At 26.2% G+C, this 23262-nt stretch overlaps 1 protein-coding gene across 3 annotated transcripts in view; it reads left to right on the top strand.

Annotated features, from left to right (window-relative positions):
- The window catches only part of LOC114126408 (pyrokinin-1 receptor-like), a 54904-nt gene extending 33613 nt beyond the window's left edge, over positions 1-21291 (top strand). For 2 of the 3 annotated variants that reach the window (XM_050203457.1, XM_050203458.1), the window contains 5 exons: positions 1427-1757; positions 4209-4425; positions 7188-7491; positions 10649-10884; positions 20429-21291. In XM_050203457.1, the coding sequence (XP_050059414.1) occupies positions 1444-1757; positions 4209-4425; positions 7188-7491; positions 10649-10884; positions 20429-21022 (1665 nt within the window). In that variant the 5' untranslated portion in view covers positions 1427-1443 and the 3' untranslated portion in view covers positions 21023-21291. Of the gene's footprint in view, positions 1-1426; positions 1758-4208; positions 4426-7187; positions 7492-10648; positions 10885-20405 lie in introns of all 3 variants that reach the window. The other variant, XM_050203459.1, reaches the window with a different exon arrangement.
- Positions 21292-23262: the final 1971 nt, after the last annotated feature.

Below are 23262 nucleotides of genomic sequence, written 5' to 3' on the forward strand. Positions count from 1 at the left end.
ATTAATACTACTAACCAATGATATGAAATTAAAGGTTTTTATACACCAATCATGAACTTAACTCAGAATTAAAAATATTAACAATAATAAATTCGATTTTTGGCATCACCATTAATTTAAAATATAATATTTTGGACGTTTTTATAATATTTAAGTAAATTTTTAATCCATATTTGAATGAAAATGATAAATTTAGCTCAATATGATATTATATTTATTTAATAATAATAAAAAAAAAAAATGTAAAAAATGTATTTTTCATTACTTCTTAAAAATATGTTTTTATAAACTTGCTATTATTATCTATTTATTTCACTTTCGTACTTATTACCTAAACTCAGAACAGTCAGGACTTTGTATAATATAAGTAAATACAAATTATATTTAAAAAAATTATATCTAATTACTAATTAAGGTAAAAATATGTTATATAAACGTACTTATAAGTTATAATTATAAATCCTAATTGTAGAAATATATATTTTTTACATTAAAACAATATATTCTTAAATTTATATGAAGCAATACACCTTTATAATAACTCTGTCTTAACTATATTAACACTGTACTGTAATTAATTATGATGTTTCGTTACAAATTAAAACTTAAGTAATACCTACTGAACAATTTATTTTTTATAACATTGATGAGATACTATTTAAAACTACCCCTAAAAAAATATTTCTCATATAATAACGTGTTCATTAAATACTTAGCAGCATGTTATAGATAGTTAACCTAAACTGTGTTGTAACTTTTTAAGTTGAAAATTTGCAACACCATTTTGCAACAGTTGATTTAAATATAAATATCATAACAATATTAAAATCTTTGTTTTGCTTTATATCAAGACTATGTTTCACTAGTTTCATATCATGTAATGTGCAGTGTAACTAGCATATTTTAATTTTTTATATTAGCCTTTTACTAGACATGAATTAAAAGTTAACCGTCACTATTTCACAATTTTTACTAATTGTATTTGAGATAATTTTATTTCCAGTACCTACAATAAAACCAAAACCAGTCACCGGTTTTGTGATTGACAACTTTAGTGGATAACATGTAACGTTTAGTCCGTTTAGATTATGACATGAAATACTTATAAATATAATGTATTATTGGATGAAAGGTGAACGTGAAACTTACAAGTAAACTAATAAATCATACGTGTATATTGATAAATTTAAAAAATTGAAAAATAAAAAGTCTTCTTTTAATTTTGAAAAATATACATTTGTAGAAAAACATAAAAAATATAAATATTATTAATACATATCAATATTCAATACGTTATCTATTTTATTTAGACAATGTTTTCAGAAAATTACATAATACCTATAATCGTATGATATGACTAAAAAACCATGCAGTGGTAGACAAAACAATGTATAGATAATAATATCATGTAATTATTTTTTTCCAGCATAACACACAACGGCGATGTCACTGCAGAATGAGCTGTACAACGATGGCGGTGGTAAAGGTAGCCAGTTGAATTTAACAGCAGGAAATACGTGGGACAGCGACTACATAATGCCTAAACGGGATCCTCTATACATAGTCGTACCGATGACCATCATGTACTCAGTAATATTCGTGACAGGCGTAATAGGAAACTCGATCACTTGCATGGTGATCGCCAAACACAAATACATGCACACAGCAACCAATTACTATTTATTTAGTTTGGCCATGTCCGATCTTATACTTCTAGTATCCGGGTTACCGCAAGAAATGTGGTCCATTTGGTCTAGGTAAGTGAAAACGATATAAAGTTTAAAAATAAACAAAATGTAGGTACTGTTGAGATAAAACAGGTAAATCTAATAAGTTTAATGATATTATAAGATTTTCATCTATATAATGTTAACAAAAAATTGAATTAGGTGCCTAAGTTTTTTTTTATCCTATTGCGCAATTATTACTATATTGTATAGTGACATTTTCGAACTGTTTGACGTGGATAATAGCTCATCTATCATCATTCATCCTTCCAATTACCACTACAAGGCACAAATAGCACGATTCAGTCAATACTTTCACTGTGCCCGATAACAGTGGAAGCCGGAAGGCGGGATAAGGGATCAAAACGGCAAAGGCCTCGCTCTCTGTGTTATGCTGTTGAACTGATACCAGCTCATCACAACACCACATATATATATATATATAAACCTTCAAGCAAATTAACATTTTTTTTTTCATCTTACTATTTTTTCACGCATACGTAGGTATGCGTTTAATTATTTATTTGACCAAAACTCGAAATCCTAACTCTGTATAAACCACATCAATATTATACCACCTTTCGATCAGACTATAGATTACAGACCCACCGACCACCACCATTACCAAACTAAAAGTCGGCATCAAATCGGCTTGTCGGCAGAAAATCGAACACCAGTTCTCTTGGTTAGGTAGCGGATATTAACCGTTTAGCTTGGTCTGTACAAAAATAAAATTGTTTATCGGTAGGTACCTACTGGAGTTTTTAACAAGCGACAGTATATTTAATAACATCTCATACTGAAAGTCTTGCCACATACATAATGCACATATTGGAGAGTCGATGTATATTATTAAATATGGACACTGGGCATGCAAGTAAAGATGAGGATATTTTGTTAAATATATTTGCTATGTTTTTAACGACAACCTGTTAAAAACTAACTACTAACTAATATTACACCTAATTCATATTAGTGATATTTATGTCAAAATCTACAATAAACTAGATGAATATCTTTGGATAAAACCCTAGACTAAAATCAACCTTATCAGTGGATAAATTGTAGTATCATCATAACAATATTCAGATACAGCTATTCAGATGGAAATAATCAATTATCACGAGTATTGTGATTCTTCATATGTGATTTATAATCCAATTCGTGCTTAGTGTATACCACATATAATATATGTAATATATACCTGTATGTTTATGATAAACTATATAATGTATTTAAGCCTGAAATTTATTATCAAAGAGATATATGTTTACAAAATGTATATAAATACAACACTTCGCGTGCCATACGCGGTATGCCTACAGTATACTATGCATTCTCTCTTTGATAATAAATTGTTTACTACAATGTCATCTAGTTTATCGTTAATATAATATTATATCTACATTTTTGTATACTATATTTTCATACGATTTATAGAAAACTAATATACTTAACTGCGTAAGCTTTGTGTGGTATATCTAGTTCAATTTCAAGCTTAACTTCCAATAAAAATATCATATTCCTTATTAATAATTGTATTTAAGATGAAACGATTAGGATAGATTACATATTGAAACACTAAAATTAAGTAGGTACTATTACACTGTAACATGGACCCGGAAATCTCAGTTGTGGTATTGATTAAATGATACAATGTATAATGTATATTATATATATTATATATATGTGTGCGTGTGTGTCCGCGCGCGCGCGTGCGTGTGTGTATGTGTGTGTGTGTACAATATCATATTAATCTTATTTATTGTATCTATATGTGCTATGTGCTATGTCATCACTTAAGACTATTTCATTTACGATGGAAAGGCAAATAGTTGCAGTTCCCTCTTCAATTCTACCATTGTTTAAATATAGTACGTAATTACACATTTTTCCTCATGGGTACAATTCAAGACTTGTTTAAAATAAGATTACCTAGATTATTTTATTTTTATCTTGTTTATTTGAAATTATTTTTTTTTGTGAGCAATAAATCAAAATTGTTACAAAATAAAAATGTATTGCCCTTCAATCGATAAATTATTGTGAACGTTGGTCAAATATATAATCGTGACCTGAAAAATTGTCCAATGGTTATTGTCCAATGTCCATAACAATTACTTTATACTTTAAATCTTTTAACTACAGATATGTTCAGTTTAATCTTTCTTTTATTGTAATATTATAGGTATTCAGAAGTGCAATGGGTCTTTAACTATCAGTGGAGTATTTGTTTTTCCTAGGTTTGCGAATAGGAATTATTATACTTTTTCTGCCGGTACATTTATAATATTATTATACATTGTTATTTATTTCTCCAGACTAACAATACGAATAGAACGATATTCAACTTTTTCAAAATAAAAATGTTCTGCTCGAAATATAAATATGAATTAATATGATATTCGATTGAGTTCAACTACACAGTTAAATAATAACCAATAACTCGTATACAATAAACATGATGGTAATAATTTACAGATATCCGTACGTATTTGGTGAAATATTTTGTCAACTTAGAGGTCTGTTTTCCGAAATGTCTGCCAATGCTACCGTACTTACCATAACAGCGTTCACGGCTGAGCGGTATGTAGCTATTTGCCACCCATTCATGGCGCAAAGCATGTCAAAACTTTCCAGAGCCGTAAAACTTATCATCATCATATGGCTGGTCGCTGTGTTGTTTGCTATACCCCAGGTTAGTCTTAGCTAAGACTTAATATAATAATATAATATCAAAAGGTACTTAATATACATAATCCATTCTAAAAATTTAGCAATAAGGGTTATGTTTATTGTTTATAAATTGTTTACAATTATTCATTTCATTTGTTTTTTTTTAGATCAAATAAATATTTTTCATTTTTTAAATTAAGTTAAATTAATAAGTTAATTTAGCTTAAAAATCAAATTTTTCTATTGAAAATTCAATGTTTATAGTGGATTAATCGGCATTTTTCATTATTTTTTTTAAAATACCCTACCCTTCTCTAGTTAAGGTTGACAGTATCTACTTTAGTATTCAACATAATTTTATCTTTTAGAATAACATGCACTATTATTGTTATGTTTGATCTATAATTCATAAATAATCTTTGTATAATAGTCCTATTATAAGCTTACAAAGTTTGAAGAAATCCCTTTAGGTAGATAATTAATTATCCTTTAAACTTAATAGGTGGATCATTTAAACTCATAACGCGCCGTTTATCCGTTTATTCAGTAATTTTGTTCAACTTAAACACAAACGAGTCAGGTAAATGCGTAGGTTGATAGTTCCATAATTTATCTAATATAACATTACTATTAAACCTAGGAACTGATTTAATAGGTGCAGTATATTATTTTATAATTGTACAGATGTTTTGTTCGTAAATTTATAAAATGTTGTATTATTTAATATAATATCAAATATATCTGAACCAACTATTTATGTTGTAAAAATAAAATAGATCGTAAAATGAAAATCTTTCTTGCTATATTAATAACAAGTATGAAAAACTACAATAACGTGCACAGAAATAAAGTCTAAAATATTATGTTATATATTTTGATTACCTCTCAGGTACGCACTACGCTATAACTAATAAGTAATTCTTTTTCTACTAATTTGTATAGTGCACGAAATGAGTTTTAAAATATAATTATATATTTTATGTTTCACATAATTTTATTTATAATTTCAAATTTAATTATCAATATTTTAATTACGTTATGTATAAAAAAATGTCTCAATTCAAAATGCAAAAATAGTAGTTAGTAATTTTAAAATACATTGTTGTTTTAAACAAATAACTTCACTCACTAAAAATTATAACGTATAACTGTCAAAAACATGTATTTTAGAATGATTCAATAAAATTAATCAACCCCACTTTCTTACGTAGTTATTTGTCATTCATGAGTTATGAATGAGACTCATGACTAACATTTTACATTTACAGAAAATATAATTTAAGTTATAGTCGCTGAACAGTGTACACAATAATATTTTGATAACTTTATGTTGAGACTAGAATGCTATATATTATAATTTTATTTTGTTAACATAATTGTGTTCTGTTTAAATTATACATAGGTACATTTCTAAGTACTCACTTAAATTAATACATTTATTCGTTATTCCACAGTTCGAATAATTTATTTTTAAATTTTAATTCCGATTTTTATTAAATAAAGAAATATGTTATTCTTAAAATAACATATTTATAAAGTGCAAACATTATTCTATTCATAGAACTTTGAAAGTGGGAGCTCTGCGAGTTTTGGATTCTCAAATCCAAATATTTTCGGTGAGAAAATAAAGCGCGATAAATTCGATACTTACGTACTATATCACAAGAAATAGTTATAAAATGTAATAAATTCTATAGTTTTTTTTTTTTTTTTAGTTTTTAACTTATTAATATTACTTACCTAATTTTAATTTCAGTAGTCAGTACCTAAGTATTTTAAGTATATTTTCTGGATTTAAAAAATCTGAATTGGATTTAAACTACATTTTAATCAAAATCAAAGATTATTCTGCCACATCTTATTATATGTGTTTATGATACGCATTGTACATAAAACGATTTTTTATAAGACCCAAAACTGGTTTTGAAATATTATACAACATTAAAATATTATATTCAAATATACATATACGAACTACACAGATTTTTCGACTACATATTTTAATTGTTCCATGATAATACAGGCTGTCATGATTTTCTATCAAAACGTATTATTCAAAAGATTGTATGCAGCCATCATTCCCGATTGTAGTACTTGTTTGACAATATGAATCCTAAATATACAACCATATAATCTGCATTTGATAAAATTAATGTCAAATAAATGATTTTTCGAAGCATTCATCTTATATTATGATTTAAAGAGTATTCACTTTTTTTTAGTTAAGATTAATTAAGTTGTCAACTTAAGAGGAGGCGTTGACACCTGTTTGGGACTTATAAATTAAAATCATTTTTTTTTTTATTTATTTATTAATATACTGTTCGTTTCTAGAAAAATGTATTAAGTGATCAATACCTATTCAATAATAACCAAACAAGTTATGAAATAAGAAACCAAAAACCGTAATTTAATTTATTTATTTTTAACCCGAAAGAGGATAACTTCAAAACTGTAAGACCCGCAAGTTCTTCTTTCCCTACACCTATGATTACGCTTGATATTTTTGTGAAACGATATAGGAATATGTATATATGTTATATATAATAATTTGATAGGTATACGGGTTCGTAATATTATTACTATTTTTAAGTTGTAAGCCGTAAGCGTCTTGAAAATAACAATTATAATTTTACATTTAACAATATACTATGTGTACAGTAATTAATTTATTTTATAAATACATATTAATACTCGTATAGGTATTTATAAACCGTGATAAAACATAAAAATAACAAGTCTGCTTATTCCTACTAAAATCCGTTAAAACTTTAAACTCCGCAGGCATTGCAATTCACCGTATCATCATGGGACGGTTCTTCAGAACTGATGCAGTGCAATATTCGAAGTATACTGTTAATGGACACGAATATCGAACTATCTACCGTATCGTTCACGCTGTCAACGCTGTTATTTTTCTTGCTGCCAATGACACTGATAACTGTACTTTACGCGCTTATCGGACTCCGCCTCCGGCGCTCGGACAAACTGAAACGCACCATCACGGTACGATCGACACACGGCGAGAAAAAAATGTCGTCACCCGAGTACAGGGCCAACTCATCACCAAAAGTCCTTAAAATGCTCGGTAGGTACATTTCTATATGTTATCATTCAGATACATAAATATTTAGCAATATCTTTACCAAGTGCCTGTGTTTCTTTTTTTGTTATACTATAATATTGTCTCGAACATAAATTCTTTGATTAAATACGTCTGCTTATATTATAAGCTATCAAAAGGTTACATTTTTATGACACATCTCCGACCTTATAAATGATCGATTAATAAGTATATTCAACTGAATAGTAAAATAAAAACAGTTCCTACTGGAATATTGCTAATATAATCCCATGGACATAACTCGCAGCTTATATTATGCACAAAATAGTGTGTACAAACTCTAATTAAAAAAAAAAAAAATTAAATTCTTACCTAGTTATAAGACCAAACAGTTATGTTATTAAGCTTTATTTGATATTTAGATGATTTATTGCTGTTTTTCAACATAATTTATAGTATTGTAAATTATGTTATCAATTACCTGTTTTGTATTTCGACGTTTTAAATACATTAAATTGACGGTTTGGGCGTTAATAAACAAATAGAAAATGTTATCGATTTTAAAAACAATTATCGTATACGCCAATTACATCGGAAATATATATTTACTAATAAACACACACACAATTAAATATAATAATATATATTATTGTTTTGTTATTTGCTCAACAGTGCAGTGGCCAGTGACTGCATCTAACAATCTTTGCTAAAGAACCCTATTGTCCACTTCTATCTTTTATACATTAAAGCTTGACCTAGTTTTCTTATTAACTGATTAAGACTTACATATTTCAATAATAATTCCCATAAATTTCATTCTACGAATATTTTAATTGCTTAATATTATAAGAACGAAATTCGTTTGCAGCGAAACTACTTAGGTACTTACCAATAATACTACATTTTATCATATGTATGATTTATAAGATGTAGGTACTGAATTCTATGAATGATACAAATAACGGTTATAAAAATTGATTTACCTATAAGGTTATACCTATGCTAGATTATCCCATTAGATGAGTGTAGGCTGCTAACAGATGTAAATTTCAAACTTTAATTTATTACAAAAACATTAATACCACTGTAATCATGCAAATAATTAATAAATTACATAAATACAATTTCAGATATAAACTGATACAATATAATTTAAAACTTTTAAAAAATAATAATTTAATATGCCAATATATATATATATATATATAATATAAAATTTCTATCAAGCTATATTCAGTTTGATCATTTTTTTTTTAGTTTTTTCATCAAACCTTTTTTTAATAAATTATCTACAACGGGTATGAAAAACGATTACATCTTATTATGATTCTTTTATTACTAAGAGATAAATTCCCATAAACCTTAAACAAATAATAGTTTTAAATTCTAATGGCACCTAAATGTTGGCCCTGAAAAACAATTTTAACAACTATGAAAGTTATGTTCAAGACGATTAATTTACTTTAGATTCTTTAAATGAATTATTTGATGTGTGTTTCTTATATAAATCACAAACAATTTATTAAACTACATTATTACAGTAATGCAGATTTCAGTTATAAATATGTGTGAAGTGTGAATATTATATTGTAATGTTATGATGGTTTTTTTAAAAAACTAAGTTATTTTAATTTTGATTTATAGATTATTATATCTCTTTTTTTAAAATAAAGTTAACGAATTCAAAATTAATAACATTATGTAAATATATTTTTTTTTACAATATTAAAATTAAAAAAATATATTCACTCTAAATTAGTATGATTTCAATTTTTTCAAAATTTATGGGGGTAGAACTGTAATTTAAAAATTATTTAAATAGTATTACAATATTCTATAAAGACAATTTTCAGTTAAAATAGATTAACACAATATTTAAACACAATACCTAGTATATGTTAAGTTAATTTAGATAGTTTATTTAAGTTCAATATCTATAATATATAAAAGCTATTATATAATATTTCATTCATAAATACATTTTGTTATATCCTATACTTTAATAAACAATAGTGCACTAACATACCTTATAATATTATATAAGCATATAATTACTATGAAAATTTATTTTAACCAATTACTCAATAAACAAATTTAGAATAAGCAGCTTAAAATCATTAAATATGATTTTCGTTTAAAAATTAAAATTATTATAGTATATTATTATCAAACGTAACATTCATTAAAATATGTTTTTAATATTTTTAATTAACTTCACAATTCATAATCTTCAATACTAAGATGGATGGAAATTTAATTATATGAATACTAAAAAATTATAATAAAAAAAACAAAAAACATTTATATTTTATGTGTTGACATTTTATGTAGTGTACACTTTACAAAGTACATAATCTTACAGGTCAATTTTGAAACTAATTGTTACTATAAAATAGAGGATATTGTCAAAATAATGTGCTTTTAGTATTAAGAAAAGAGTTAATGTAATTTTATGAATTCTAATAAAATTTTAAACGATCTTATTTTTAATTAATTTATATAATTACTTTTTTAATATTGATTACCGTTTACTTTTTTTTATACTATTACTCTTGAATATTTATTGAAATAGAGTAACTTGATATTGAATACCTACAGATATTATCTTAAATAATTCAATAAAATTAATAACTTAAATAGATTTTTTATCTATTTAAACTTAATTCGATTATATACTTATTAATTAAATAATTAATTAATTAATCCATTTTTAAACTGGCATCACTTAGATTTTTTTTTTAAATAGACAACCATTTTATCAAATTAATAGTTATTGTTTAAAGTTTGATACAATTTCGCACTTGTAATCTGCATTTTTTATAACATTTAATCCCCTTGCCTATGATATTCGATTATACAACAATATGAACGAGTTAATTGCCTAGCTATATTGTTAACTATATCAAATTCTGTTATAAAAAAATGTATTATTTTGAATCACTATTATATAGGTATTATTATAATAAAATTAAATATAATATAGGTAGCTAAAAGGATTTTTACGCCATATACTATTTTATTTTATCATGTTTAATTTATGTGGTAAACAAAATTTCAAAAAAATTCAAATCGATAAAATTTTATTATTTGAACTATATTGGACTATACGAGACGGTGAACAATGTTATTGTCAAATAGTTTATGTTGTGTTAACAAGAATTAATCGTTTGATAATTTTCAGTTGCTGTCGTCGTGGCGTTCTTCATCTGCTGGGCTCCATTTCATGCGCAAAGGCTAATCGCCATATTCGGGATTAGTCACGCATCGTCTGGTAACTTGGACGCGAAGGACATACCGTTTTTACATCAGCTGTACGGTATTTCCACGTACATCTCTGGCGTTCTCTATTATGTATCCACCACCATCAATCCAATACTGTATCACATCATGTCTCTGAAATTCAGAGGAGCATTTAAGGTATGTAGGTAGTTACCAACGTTACCATATATAATATATATATAATTATTTTTACCAATGTTAATAGTATTACAATTTTAGTATAGTAATATTATTCATAAATAATAGTTTAAAAGAAAAATATAAGTTTATTATCATAAATCATACAATTTTCTGTATCATCCGCCTTTATTATCGAATGAAACGATAAATTAGTACTATTGAATAAAATATTATTTTGAATTCACCTATTATTGATAATATTAATTTTTTATTAACTTATAAAAAAATGTAGGAACATTTTAACGAAAAAATTCCATTTTGTATTTCGTTCAATTTTATGTGATATTTATAGATGAAATTCAGATATCAAAATATCATTCGATACATTTTTCTTGTTTACTAGATGATTTTAAAAACAAATTGTACCACGAATAACATGTTTACCAAGGTACTATAATTTGTTATCGTCAGTTATCGGTCATGGTGGAAAATATTTAAATTAGTTTTAAGGCTTAACGCAGACTGCAGATTACCTACATTTTATGCCCCATTATATTAAGTAAATATTTAGTTAACAGATAGATATTAAAGATACTTATAGGTACAAATGTGCTATGCTACTGTCGTTGGTATAATTTTCAAATCTAGTTAAATACCTTCCTATATAGTTCACTTACCTGTGGAACAGCGTCAAGTACACACGATAATTTAGTATTTTGAATAATATTCTATAGTTAACTATTTTGCGAACTTATAAAACAAAATAACCATTTTTGGCTATTTAAGTTTCAATTGATTATTGTTGTGTATTATATTAAATATTCAAGAAACACATTATAATTGGAACTTAAAAAGCTAAAAATGGTTATTGTGTTTTATAAGTTCGTAAAATAGTCAAATATAGAATATTATTCAAAATACTAAATTACCACGTGTAATTTATGCTGTTTCATAATTAATTGAACTATGAAAAAGTTAATTTTCCAAGTACTTCCATAATAATATACAACAAAATATAAATAAATATATAATATACATAAATATTTATTTCTTAAACCTGAAATTTTAAAATGATGTATTTCAATCGAAAACTTTTTTTAAATTATTAAAATAAAAAAGAGTGGTCAAGTGATAACGCTCTTCTTTATAGTAAGGCTCTATAATTGATATATTAAATTTAAATCCAATGAGTTATACGAAACGAGTATACTAAAACCGATTCTGAACGGAGATGATGATTTATCAGCCTAGGATATAATTTCCAGTAATTGGTGAAAATGGTGGTCTATGTTTTAATGGCCCGAATACACCAAAATTTAAGTTATTTTATAATTATTGTAAGCCAAACTTATAGAAAATATCGTATTAAATTTTCAACTCTTAGCTACAAATGAGTATACAAACATTTTTATGAATTATACCTACAAAGTAATTTGCCAACATTCAAGATTTTGAGGAATTTTTGTCATTATTTTAACTTCAAATGCTAATAAAAAAAAAAAAAATTGTGCCTTAGTATTATTTATAATTTTTTAATCAGTATAAGACTAATTTATGAGGAACTTTGTATTAAATTTTCAAGTATTTTTACTCTGCCAAAAAATTTTTATCGATATTTATAAAAAAATTAATAAACAAAAACGAATAAGTATTTTTCAAATGCCTATAAATAACATTAAAATAAGCGAAAAATTAAAAAAATTAAATCATGTAAAGAAAATGCCAATCTAAAGAACAGGTGAAATCTTCAATTATCTACAACTTATACTTTTTGAATTATAACAAGTATTTACATTCTTTTGAAAAAAAATTTTTATTGTTACGCAATTTCGTAAAAATTTAAAATTCAAATGCATTTAAAATTTTTCCTATAATAATGTTTCGAGTTTTCTCTAAAGCTATTTGAAGGAAAATTTATAAAAAACTTAGTGTTTAATTTTTTATTTTTAGATATACACTCAAAAAATTTTATGATTTTTTAATTAACTACAAAATTACTTGCAAATTTTTGTGATTTTGAGATATTTCGTAAAAATTTGAACTATAAACACTTAAAAAAAAAAATTGTGACTAACGATTTTTGATTTTTTTTTTTAACTACGAGTACAATAAGAACAATTTTCAATTTTTTTTGTTCAATCAACATTTTTTTATTGACACATCAAAAAAAAAAAAAAATACTTAGAAAAATCGAAAATTTCAATTGTCTAAAAATAACTCAAAAAGCCAAAATATTTTGAAAAATTAACTGTATATATAACACTAATATAAACACTTGGTTAAAATTTCGAGTATTTATAGTGATTAGTTTTTGATTTACAGCCATATAAAAAAATCGATTTTTTTGAAAACTGTTGGAAAACGTATATTTTTGACCTCTATAATGCACCAAGATTATTCACTTTACCATCGGAAACTACTCCAAAGTTTGAAATTGAAGCAATATTTCGACAAGCTATGCTTTACACAAACACACAAAAAAAACACACATATCATTGTAAAATCAATGCATTCATTATCACTTCGTTCAGAATCTAAAATATGTATACACTTATAACTTAAAGGTAACTCATCATAACTTTATTCAGAAAAATTTATAATATTCATGGTGATGCATAGATATTTTAAACTGTATACTATCATTACTAAATGAAAATAATTATAAATCGTTTTATTTATTTTACTTAAACGGGTAATAAAATTTAATAATGTTAACGATTAAATATAAAAGCTGTTTTAGTAATAAAAATAAATCGTGAATACAAGATCATTGTTTTAATTTAAATTAATCGATAGGTATCTCACAATAATTAAATTCGAGAATTAGTGAATTCTCATTAAAGAATTTCAATCATTGAAAAGGCAGTTAAATTGTAATGTCTAATGTAACATACAATACTACAATAGCAATTATAAGTACTGTGGATTACGATTTGAAATAGAAAATTTTTACAAGTATCTACCTCTATAATATAAATAAAATACCTCTTCATATTGTATTTCATCAGTTGATTATATTAGTGTTGATATATTTTTTTACATGAAACATTGACAGATTCGAGTGTGAATAACAACTTTATAAACATTATTCAATTGAAAAAATAGCAGTATTTTTTAATCCATTAAACTCTTTTTAATATTTTATTACGATACAAAAATACATGCAATTAATTTACTGTAACAACTTCTATTAAGGAATTGAATATTTTTAGTAAAATATTATTTTATATTTTATAGCGAATTTATCTAGAGTAAATCTATCTCTAAATATCTTTCTATAAGAATATAATTAAAATTCATTATAAAAAAACTTAAAAATAAGTTATTAAACTATTAAATTCATAAAATCGTGTTTAGTACCTATGTTAAATCTTTTTTCTATATATTGTATATTAACTTCGGTTGTAGTCAAAGACTGTGTCGCCAAAAAAAAGTTCTACTTAGGAACAAAGGTACCTATTTATGATAACGATTATATAGTATTATTATCTATTTAATAACTTTTATTATAAATTTTCACTATAGATGTATAATAAAAAATTCATTAAACTTAAAGGAGCCTACACACGCTATACACGTTCAGTTAAGTAGATTAAATCACATGTTGCGTGTCCACACTGTTTCTTTTTGTTGTCCACTCGACCATACATGTATATCATCCTTAAAATATCAGAAAACCTACACAATTATAGTTAAGATTGAAACTAATCTAAATTTAAACTTTAGGTATAAATAAAATAGTATAAAAATACATATAATATTAAATAATATTACACATAGGTAGGTGTTATTTATAATTAAATTCTTAAATTCCTCCTCATAGTTATATATTTATACAATTATCACTTACCTAATCTTAAATCTATTATCAGTAAATAAAGTTAGTACTAAAAAAAAATTAAAATATATAATTTTCAAGGCTCTAACTAAGATTTATATTTATTTTTCATATCTTTTATATGCATAACCATGTTTCGGGATTTAAAGTCGTAAATGTGTAACTAACTATAACTAAATAAATAAATCTGGAAAACTGAGATGACCATTAAAATTAAATGTCTGATCTGAAACCTGACCATGAATACTGAATATATCTAAATTAACTGTAAGTCATGTTACATAATAATATACTATACTCACCAAATTGCACCTACTCATGTTTAACCACAGAAAAGTATTAATGTAGTAAAAAAGTAATATATGAATATTTTTATGCTATATATTATATTAATAATAATACAAAGTTATAAAAGAACATGAAAATCATAATTTTATACCTATTTTTATAAACATAATGTAATAAGTAATAACTAATAATAAATTATTAGTATGATTCACTTAATGAAACAAACATAAAATTAAAAATATTTTAACTATCAGATAAACAAAACAAAAAAATGTAATAGCAGTCTCCTATATCTTTTGCTATAACCTAAACCATTAAATCATCACCAGAGTTAAAAATACTATTCTACTATAATTACATACATGGTTTTTAAATAAATAATAGTAAACTCAACTTTTAACTTTTTTAACCTAACCTAGTGTTACTGCAGCCTTCTGTATACAGTTAAAAACATTTTTCATTGGTAGAATATTTAAATTTCTATATTAAAACCATAATATTATACCTACAATAACATCAATAATGAAATATCCTATAAAAGTACCTATGACGTGTAACACATCACGATAATATAATAATATATACTTACAACATACTCATTTACAAGTAATATAGTTAGATCACCAATTGATCATATAATTTTTTTAATCATAAATCAAATAACATAAATTATTCTGAGGAACAACCGCATTGTATTCCGTAATATATACTATAACCATTAACCACGCAACATATGATTATAAATTAATTTTTAACTAATTAACGTAGGTACCTACATTTTTTATGTATTTTTCTAAATAATTTACCTACTTAGAAATCAATATCATTAAAAATATTATTATGTTAACGTTTATGAAATAAGTCTTAAAATTACAATATCTTATATATCTTATATCAACTTATGATTACTTGAGTGAACAAAAGGGTTTACACAGAAACAATATACAAAGGTTTTCCTTTAAATTATTAATCATTTCTGACGAGCAATGTTTTCCAACAAAATACAATGCATTTATTTTAATGTATACAAACGAATTGATATAACACCTTAAAATCCAGGGATCTTAAGACCCCCATCGCCGTATAGAAGTAACTACTATTTAGTATTAAGGGTTTACTTAGTTTACTTAGATATTATTATTATAAACAAACAATTTATCAAACTTTATACTTACTTAATGTGGTTTATAAGTTTTTATACGCGACGAGAAAGCAATGGCAGGTTTTATCATAATACTAAATACTAAAATACTAAAAAATATTAAATACTAAAATACTCCGTTTTCGTTCATCTGATATTAATTTATGACGTATACCTTACAAATTAATTACCAACGGGAAACTTTACACCGCAACACTTACATTATGCTATACAAACTTACGTTTACTTACTTTTAGATTCTGAATGGAACGATGAATGTATTGGTTTTTTAGTTTTACGATGAAGTGTTTTTTATTATTATTCGTATGGTGTGTCATTCATTACATTTCAGAATGGAAAAATATTAACAATACAATTATTGTATTATATGTAACGTTATGGACAACAACTATTAGTTTAATCTACTAGATATTTCAAATAGTAATACAAACGAATTATAAAACATCCCTAGTGAAATAGAACCATAAAGGTTAGCAAAAAGTCTCAGCTCAAAATAATTTTTTGTACACAAAGATTTATCATTGAAATATTGAATCCAAATTTAGTGCATTCATTACAGTGACTTACTTTACTTAATAGCAAGGTACAATCGAAATCTACTATAGAGGAGAATTACTTACCTATTGTTGTTGTTTATTTAAGTTTTAAAAGACTCAAATAATTTTACAAAATTCAATCCATTAGGAACGCGCTGTATTTAAACACACAAAAAAAGCAAAATTTTTAAAATATGGAATATTGTGCTTGTGTTTGTATTCTCGTATACAATGTCTGACTAACATAACAAAATGTGTACTGTTATTAAAATAAAGATAATTACAATTTTTAATAGAGCACCGACAGTAATTGTTTATACGAAAATAGAACCTATATAATATTATTTAAAAATTAAGTGTTGTTAGATATTTAGTTAAATTTACAAAAAATTAGTATCTGAATTTAAATTGTCTTTAATTTTAATTTTGTTTTTACATAGACATTGTGATTGGTCTGTATCGGATTTATTAGAAACTTCTAGTAATTTATTTTTGTATAACTTTTTAATTGACTCAAAATATTTTACTTATTATTGAAATAGAACCTAATCATTATGTAAATAAAAGAATGATGGGCCGTTGGCTTGTTAATTTCCATTTTTAATAAGTTACCGAACAAATTTGATTTGTAATATTTGTATAGTGACGGGCTGACCTCAAAATAAAAAAAAAGTATATATGCTGTATAGTAGATCATTATAATTGTATTAAATTTGAATCTAATGATAGATATCATTGTTTACAAAAAACGATTCTGAACGGAGATGAATTGACAATTCTAGGATATATTTTCTAGTGTGTGGTAAAAAAGGTGGTTTATGTTTTAATGACCTTAATATCCTAAAATTTAAGTTCTTTTATAATTATTATAAGCCAAGCTTTTGAAAAATCTTCTTTTTTTTTGAGCACCCAATTTTTTTTTTGTCGACATATAAAAAAAAAATACTAAGAAAAATCGAAAATTTCAGTTGTTTATAAATAACTCAAAAAAAGACAAAATATTTTGAAAAATTAACTGTACATATAGATAACATTAATATAAGCATTTAGTGAAAATTTCAAGTATTTACAGTAATTCGTTTATGAATTAAAACCGATATAAAAAATAGATTTGGTTTTGTGTAAAATTACCCGTTTTTCCGTCACCTTTTTTTTTGTTTTCCCCGATTTTTTTGAAAACTATTGGAAAATTTTTACTTTTGACTTTTAAAATGCACCAAAGATATTCACTTTACCATCGGAAATTACCCCCGAAGTTTGAATTCGTTCAGAATCTAAGACACATATCATTGTAAAATCAATACATTCATCACTTCGTTAAAAATCTAATAACATTAACTAGAAAGACACATTCGGTTTTTGAATGTTTTGAAACTGCAAAAATAAATAGTTATTTTTAGCTTTGTTTTTAAAAAATAATGTGAAGTGATAGATGATAGATATATTGAACAGTGCACACATATTATTAATTTCAGAGTTAAAACTATAGTTTACATTTTAAACATTTTATTTAATTATTACGTTTAAAACACTGCAATATTTACTTCTACGCGTTGTTATTATAAAGTTTTCATTCAAAAACTAGAATGTTTTGTCGAGGACACAACACTCAACGATTTATATCAAGTTTACATTTATAACATGGATGATAAAAGTAAATAAGTACATTAAATTATTTACCTACAGCCTGCATGTTTTTATGAAATAAAATATATACATTAAATGGCATTTTTATACAGTTGATGATGAAGTTTATTACATATCTCTTTCCTTGTCAGTCAACTGATGATAGTATTAAATTTACATAAATGTATACAAATAGTCAACATATTCTTTTCTCTCATGTGCGAGGACATTTCCGGTCCAGAACTCTATCTGCTTAACATAATTTAAAAATATATATTATAATACATTCTTGTTTAAATCCATCAATCTTCGTTTACTACCTACATACGTTACACATACAGTTATCATTTTAAAAGACTGCAGAATTATATGTTATATATTATTTTATGACTTAAATAATACAACGTCGATCATGCAAATACTTTAGGTTTATGAATTTTGAAAATCCACCTTACTTAATATTACTTTACTAATTTCACGATAAAAGTTATAAAATAATAGAAGAAATTACTATTGAAATAATGTATTTCTAAACTGTCTATTTAATTTAGATAAGCTATGACATTATGTGCATACCCCTCCCTCGAAATTATCAGTACAAATGTATAAAATTTCGCTATTAGTTTCAAAGTTATAAAACCAATGCATAACCTCATAAGTAATATATATATATATAAACAGCAACATTTTTTTTTATGTTTTTAATCATTGAGTAGATTTTAACTCATTTCTTTTAACCGATTTGCTATTATATTTGACTAACTGATAACTCTATTGGTATTTGATGATATCCATCACGAAAATATTACACATGATAAACTACTCGTATTATAATTATAACGTACAGTAGTATGACACAATTAAAATATATTTAACTTGAAATAGATGAACCAAGCTGGCCTGTGGGAATTTGTTTCACAATAAATATAGTATATATTATATATATATTGTATATTATATCTACCAAATGGTCTTCAGCATTACAACCAATTTTCGTTTAAATTTATAAGAGCATCATTTATTTTTATTTTTAATGTTAATACTTTATGTAAAACATTTGATCAATTTATATTTTTGGAGGAGAGATTATAGACACTTTCACTGCAATTCTTTGACAGCAATAATTATCACTTAATTCAAATTTATGTTGAGGAGAGTTAATTTTATATGTTTAGCTTTAAAAATACATTACTGTGAATTACTCTATAGTCAAACTCAAAAGTAAAAACAAAATTTGTGATTAAACATTAAACTTAGGCTTTTTTCGTTATTATAATTTTATAAACAAAAATATGAGTATGTAATAAACTATTATAAATTAAAAATGATCTCGCTTAAAAATTAAGATATAGCAAAAAAAGTTAAGCACAAATAGGTAACATTCTTACTTTTGAGTTTTATATAATAAATCAGTTCGTTCTAATAGGTAATTAAAAGGTAAAAACACAAAATCGGATCAGCTGAACTCAAATTTGATATGTTTTACACTAATAAAAAAAGAAGTGACAAATGCATGAGAGATTATGGATAGCATCTTTTTTAGAGTTCGCCTCAACCATATTTGTGTCCTATGTCTAACAAGTGCATAATTTAGTAAATTTACACTCAGCAGTTAACGTTTAGAATTTTTAGATTCGTTGATTTAAAAATTAGTGTGAATCTATTTATTTGTTACTCAATGATGAGAACATCCTTTGTGTTCTTACGTGAATTTTATAACAATGATTCAGTTTTTAAATGAATTAAATTAAATTTGTAAACAGTGATATTTCATATACGTAAAACTAGGTAAAAAAAAAATAGTTTTCGTAAAAAACCTCCATACGAACAGAGAGAATGTTTTTACTATCAAATTCCGTTGTAGATCTGGTTTGTGGTAATTTTAAGCTATCAAAGCTATGGAACTACTAATCGTAAATGTACTACAATACATATATATTACGCACTTGTAAGATGTGTGGGGGCGTAAATCTTAAATACAGTTGTTGCATCCTCTTATTATAGTGCATCACTACTATACTATATAGTTCTAATAACTTTCAATTATTGGTCCCATTCACTTGTACTAGTGATGTTAACAGAAAAACAGTGTTTTTTGTTGTGTACCGACAGGAAACGGTGTTACGGTGTTGTGGCGGCGACAGCGGTTGCGGCGGCGACGGATGGCCCGGAAAATGCAAACAACAACGTCCGGCACGTTGGACGCGGAGGATGCTGCGTAGCGACTCGTCCGAACCTACTACCGATGACCACCGACCAAAGTACAGACGAGTGTCCGGACGGACGACATCGTCTATCGAATTGCCGGCGACCGCCGACGATAATGAGGACGACGACGAAGTTTACAGTGGCCGAAGTCCCGGCCCCGACGCCGAGCTCGCCGACTGTTGGCGGCGGGCGATGACGGGACTGTCGGCGACCGGAAACACCGAGCGACGACACGACAGCAGCTGCAGCAACAGTGCCGGAAGCAGTGGAGGAAACTGCGACGACAGTTCCGCCGCGTCCGGCCCGGCGCTCGATGCATCCGGCGACCGTGGACGGCGTCCGGTAAAAGTGCCGCCGGCGATAGCACTCAGCAACTGGACCGTGATCAGCAACAGTAGCCTCAGGGACGTGGACTGCGAAGATCTGCGCGACGAGCTCGTCGGTTACGCGACCGACGCTTCGGCGATGACAATCGTCGGCGAGACTACGTATTATTAAGTGGCGATAGGATTTGTTCCCCGCAAGCGGAATATTACGCGTACCGAGAGAACATTGTCATCTATTTGAACGGCTGATGGTTGTCGGGACGAGTGTGATATAATTTTGACCAAAAAGTTAATATTCCGTTTGGGCGAGTGAAATTGTTTTTACCTACGTATGAACGACACCTGTGATATAGGTACGAACTTGGTGATGCACGTGTAACTTTGTTTTATTAATTTCTCACTGTACATTACTAGACAACAATATAATATTATTATACAATACCAATATCTTTTTTTAAGTTAGAGTTCATTATATTCATCGTGTATATATGTGATTTTATTTTTTCCGATTGAAACTGTACATTTATTACATTATATACGGTATAAACAAATTAATTTACCCATATTATAATATGCCTATTCATACTGATTCACCCAAACGGTATTTATTATGGAATAAGCACTCATCTAAACAGTATATTATGCAACTATTCGCCCATTTATAGGTTGCGTTTCGCGTTTTTGTGTGTGGGTATGTAATGACTCAAAAACAAAAATAGTATCTATCTGATGCCAGTGTGAGTGTGATGTACCTGGTGATATATTTTTTTCATAACATCAGTCATCAGTAGGTTTTTCCCCTATATTGTTTATATAAACAAAATTACAATACTGAATACATCGTTCATGTCATTATAGTGTTGTAGCATCGTCATATTAATTAATAATTATTATAAAATATAATATATACAATGCTATAATATTATGAAGAAACCGTTTTTTTTTTTTTTTTAATTATATTTTTATAAAATACATTGAGTATACCTTATATCCTTGTATAATCAATTATCACATAACGTAAAGTCGGTTTCAGAGCTACTTATCGTACGTCAAACCAACTCTGAAAAATGTCTAATTAATAGATAATTGATAGACCATTGCATTCAAATTCAGACCCAATCATAATACAATAAAATATAAACGACACGATAGACGAAATGTAGCTTAATAGCAAAGTGTTTTAAACTAAGATGTTTTTGAAGAAAGAGGAAAATGTCTCCCTAGCCTTAGCCCTTAATTTAAATCCACCTCTATAAAACTTGTATTTTGTCTGTTATATACGCACTAAATTTTAAAACCAAACATCTACTAATAAAACACAGATTAACGTCGATCTTATGTAGAATCTTGCAGGGTTCAACGAAAAGTCAAAAGCAATCTACTAATATTTTGGATAAAAAAAAAAACGACTTTCACAGTTTTCTTTCCGATTAGTTCGACACAGCTCACATATCTGCACTATTAAGAGGATACAACACACTCGCGTGAGACGTCTCTTCTGTTTTATACAAGTAAAACACTCGGGGACTGTCGAGGTAAAGTTATGACATAGCAATTTTATAGCTATGTATCATATATTTATAACTATTTATTTTTGTATGATATTAATTCAAGTTACACGTTTTAAGCGCGGCGACCAAAAAGAATTTGCATTCATTTTTATGCATAATAACAATAAGATATTACGTCTTACGGTTTTTCCTTGCGAAATATTAGATGAGTAGGTACAACTGATTTTATATTAGAATATTAGAATGAATTTACCATTTATTAAACTTAAAAGTAAAAATTATAATAATATAATAATTTCTATAAAATGTTAGTACATAGATTTTTTACAATTTTCAACACAGATAATAATCTTTAAGTTCCATAATAAATCAATTAACTCTAATGTTATTTAATGTTACTCCAGAACTAATAACATTACACTTATTATGCTAAACGCATGCGTTTTCTATGTTAATACGTTAGTAAGCAGTAGTAATAATTAATATAAAAAATTCAACTATTTGACCGGATCTCAAGTTGAATTTTTGTCCAAGGTTTAATAGTTTTTCAGACTATAAATGCATTTTCATTTTGAAGTTTTATAAAATATCTTCTTCTCAAAATAGTAATTACTTAACAAATTAAATTATACTAAGCACTTGATACAAAACAGAATATAATATTAAACTTAAAAAGTTATAGGTACATAGTTTTTTTTTTTTTTATCTAATAAATCACTTTGTATTTTTACTATGTAATATCTTCAACATCAATATTAAATATATTTCTCATTAAATTTTCTCTACTTTTATAATCACCAATCACTCTAAATATTAATTAGAATAAATAACATCCCTTGGCCCACCGAGGAAAGTTCCGATATTCTGACAGTATAGTCCACTACTGTTGGTAAGACAGAGA

Source organism: Aphis gossypii, chromosome 3, assembly GCF_020184175.1.
Source record: "Aphis gossypii isolate Hap1 chromosome 3, ASM2018417v2, whole genome shotgun sequence".
Classification (NCBI taxonomy): Eukaryota; Metazoa; Arthropoda; class Insecta; order Hemiptera; family Aphididae; genus Aphis; species Aphis gossypii.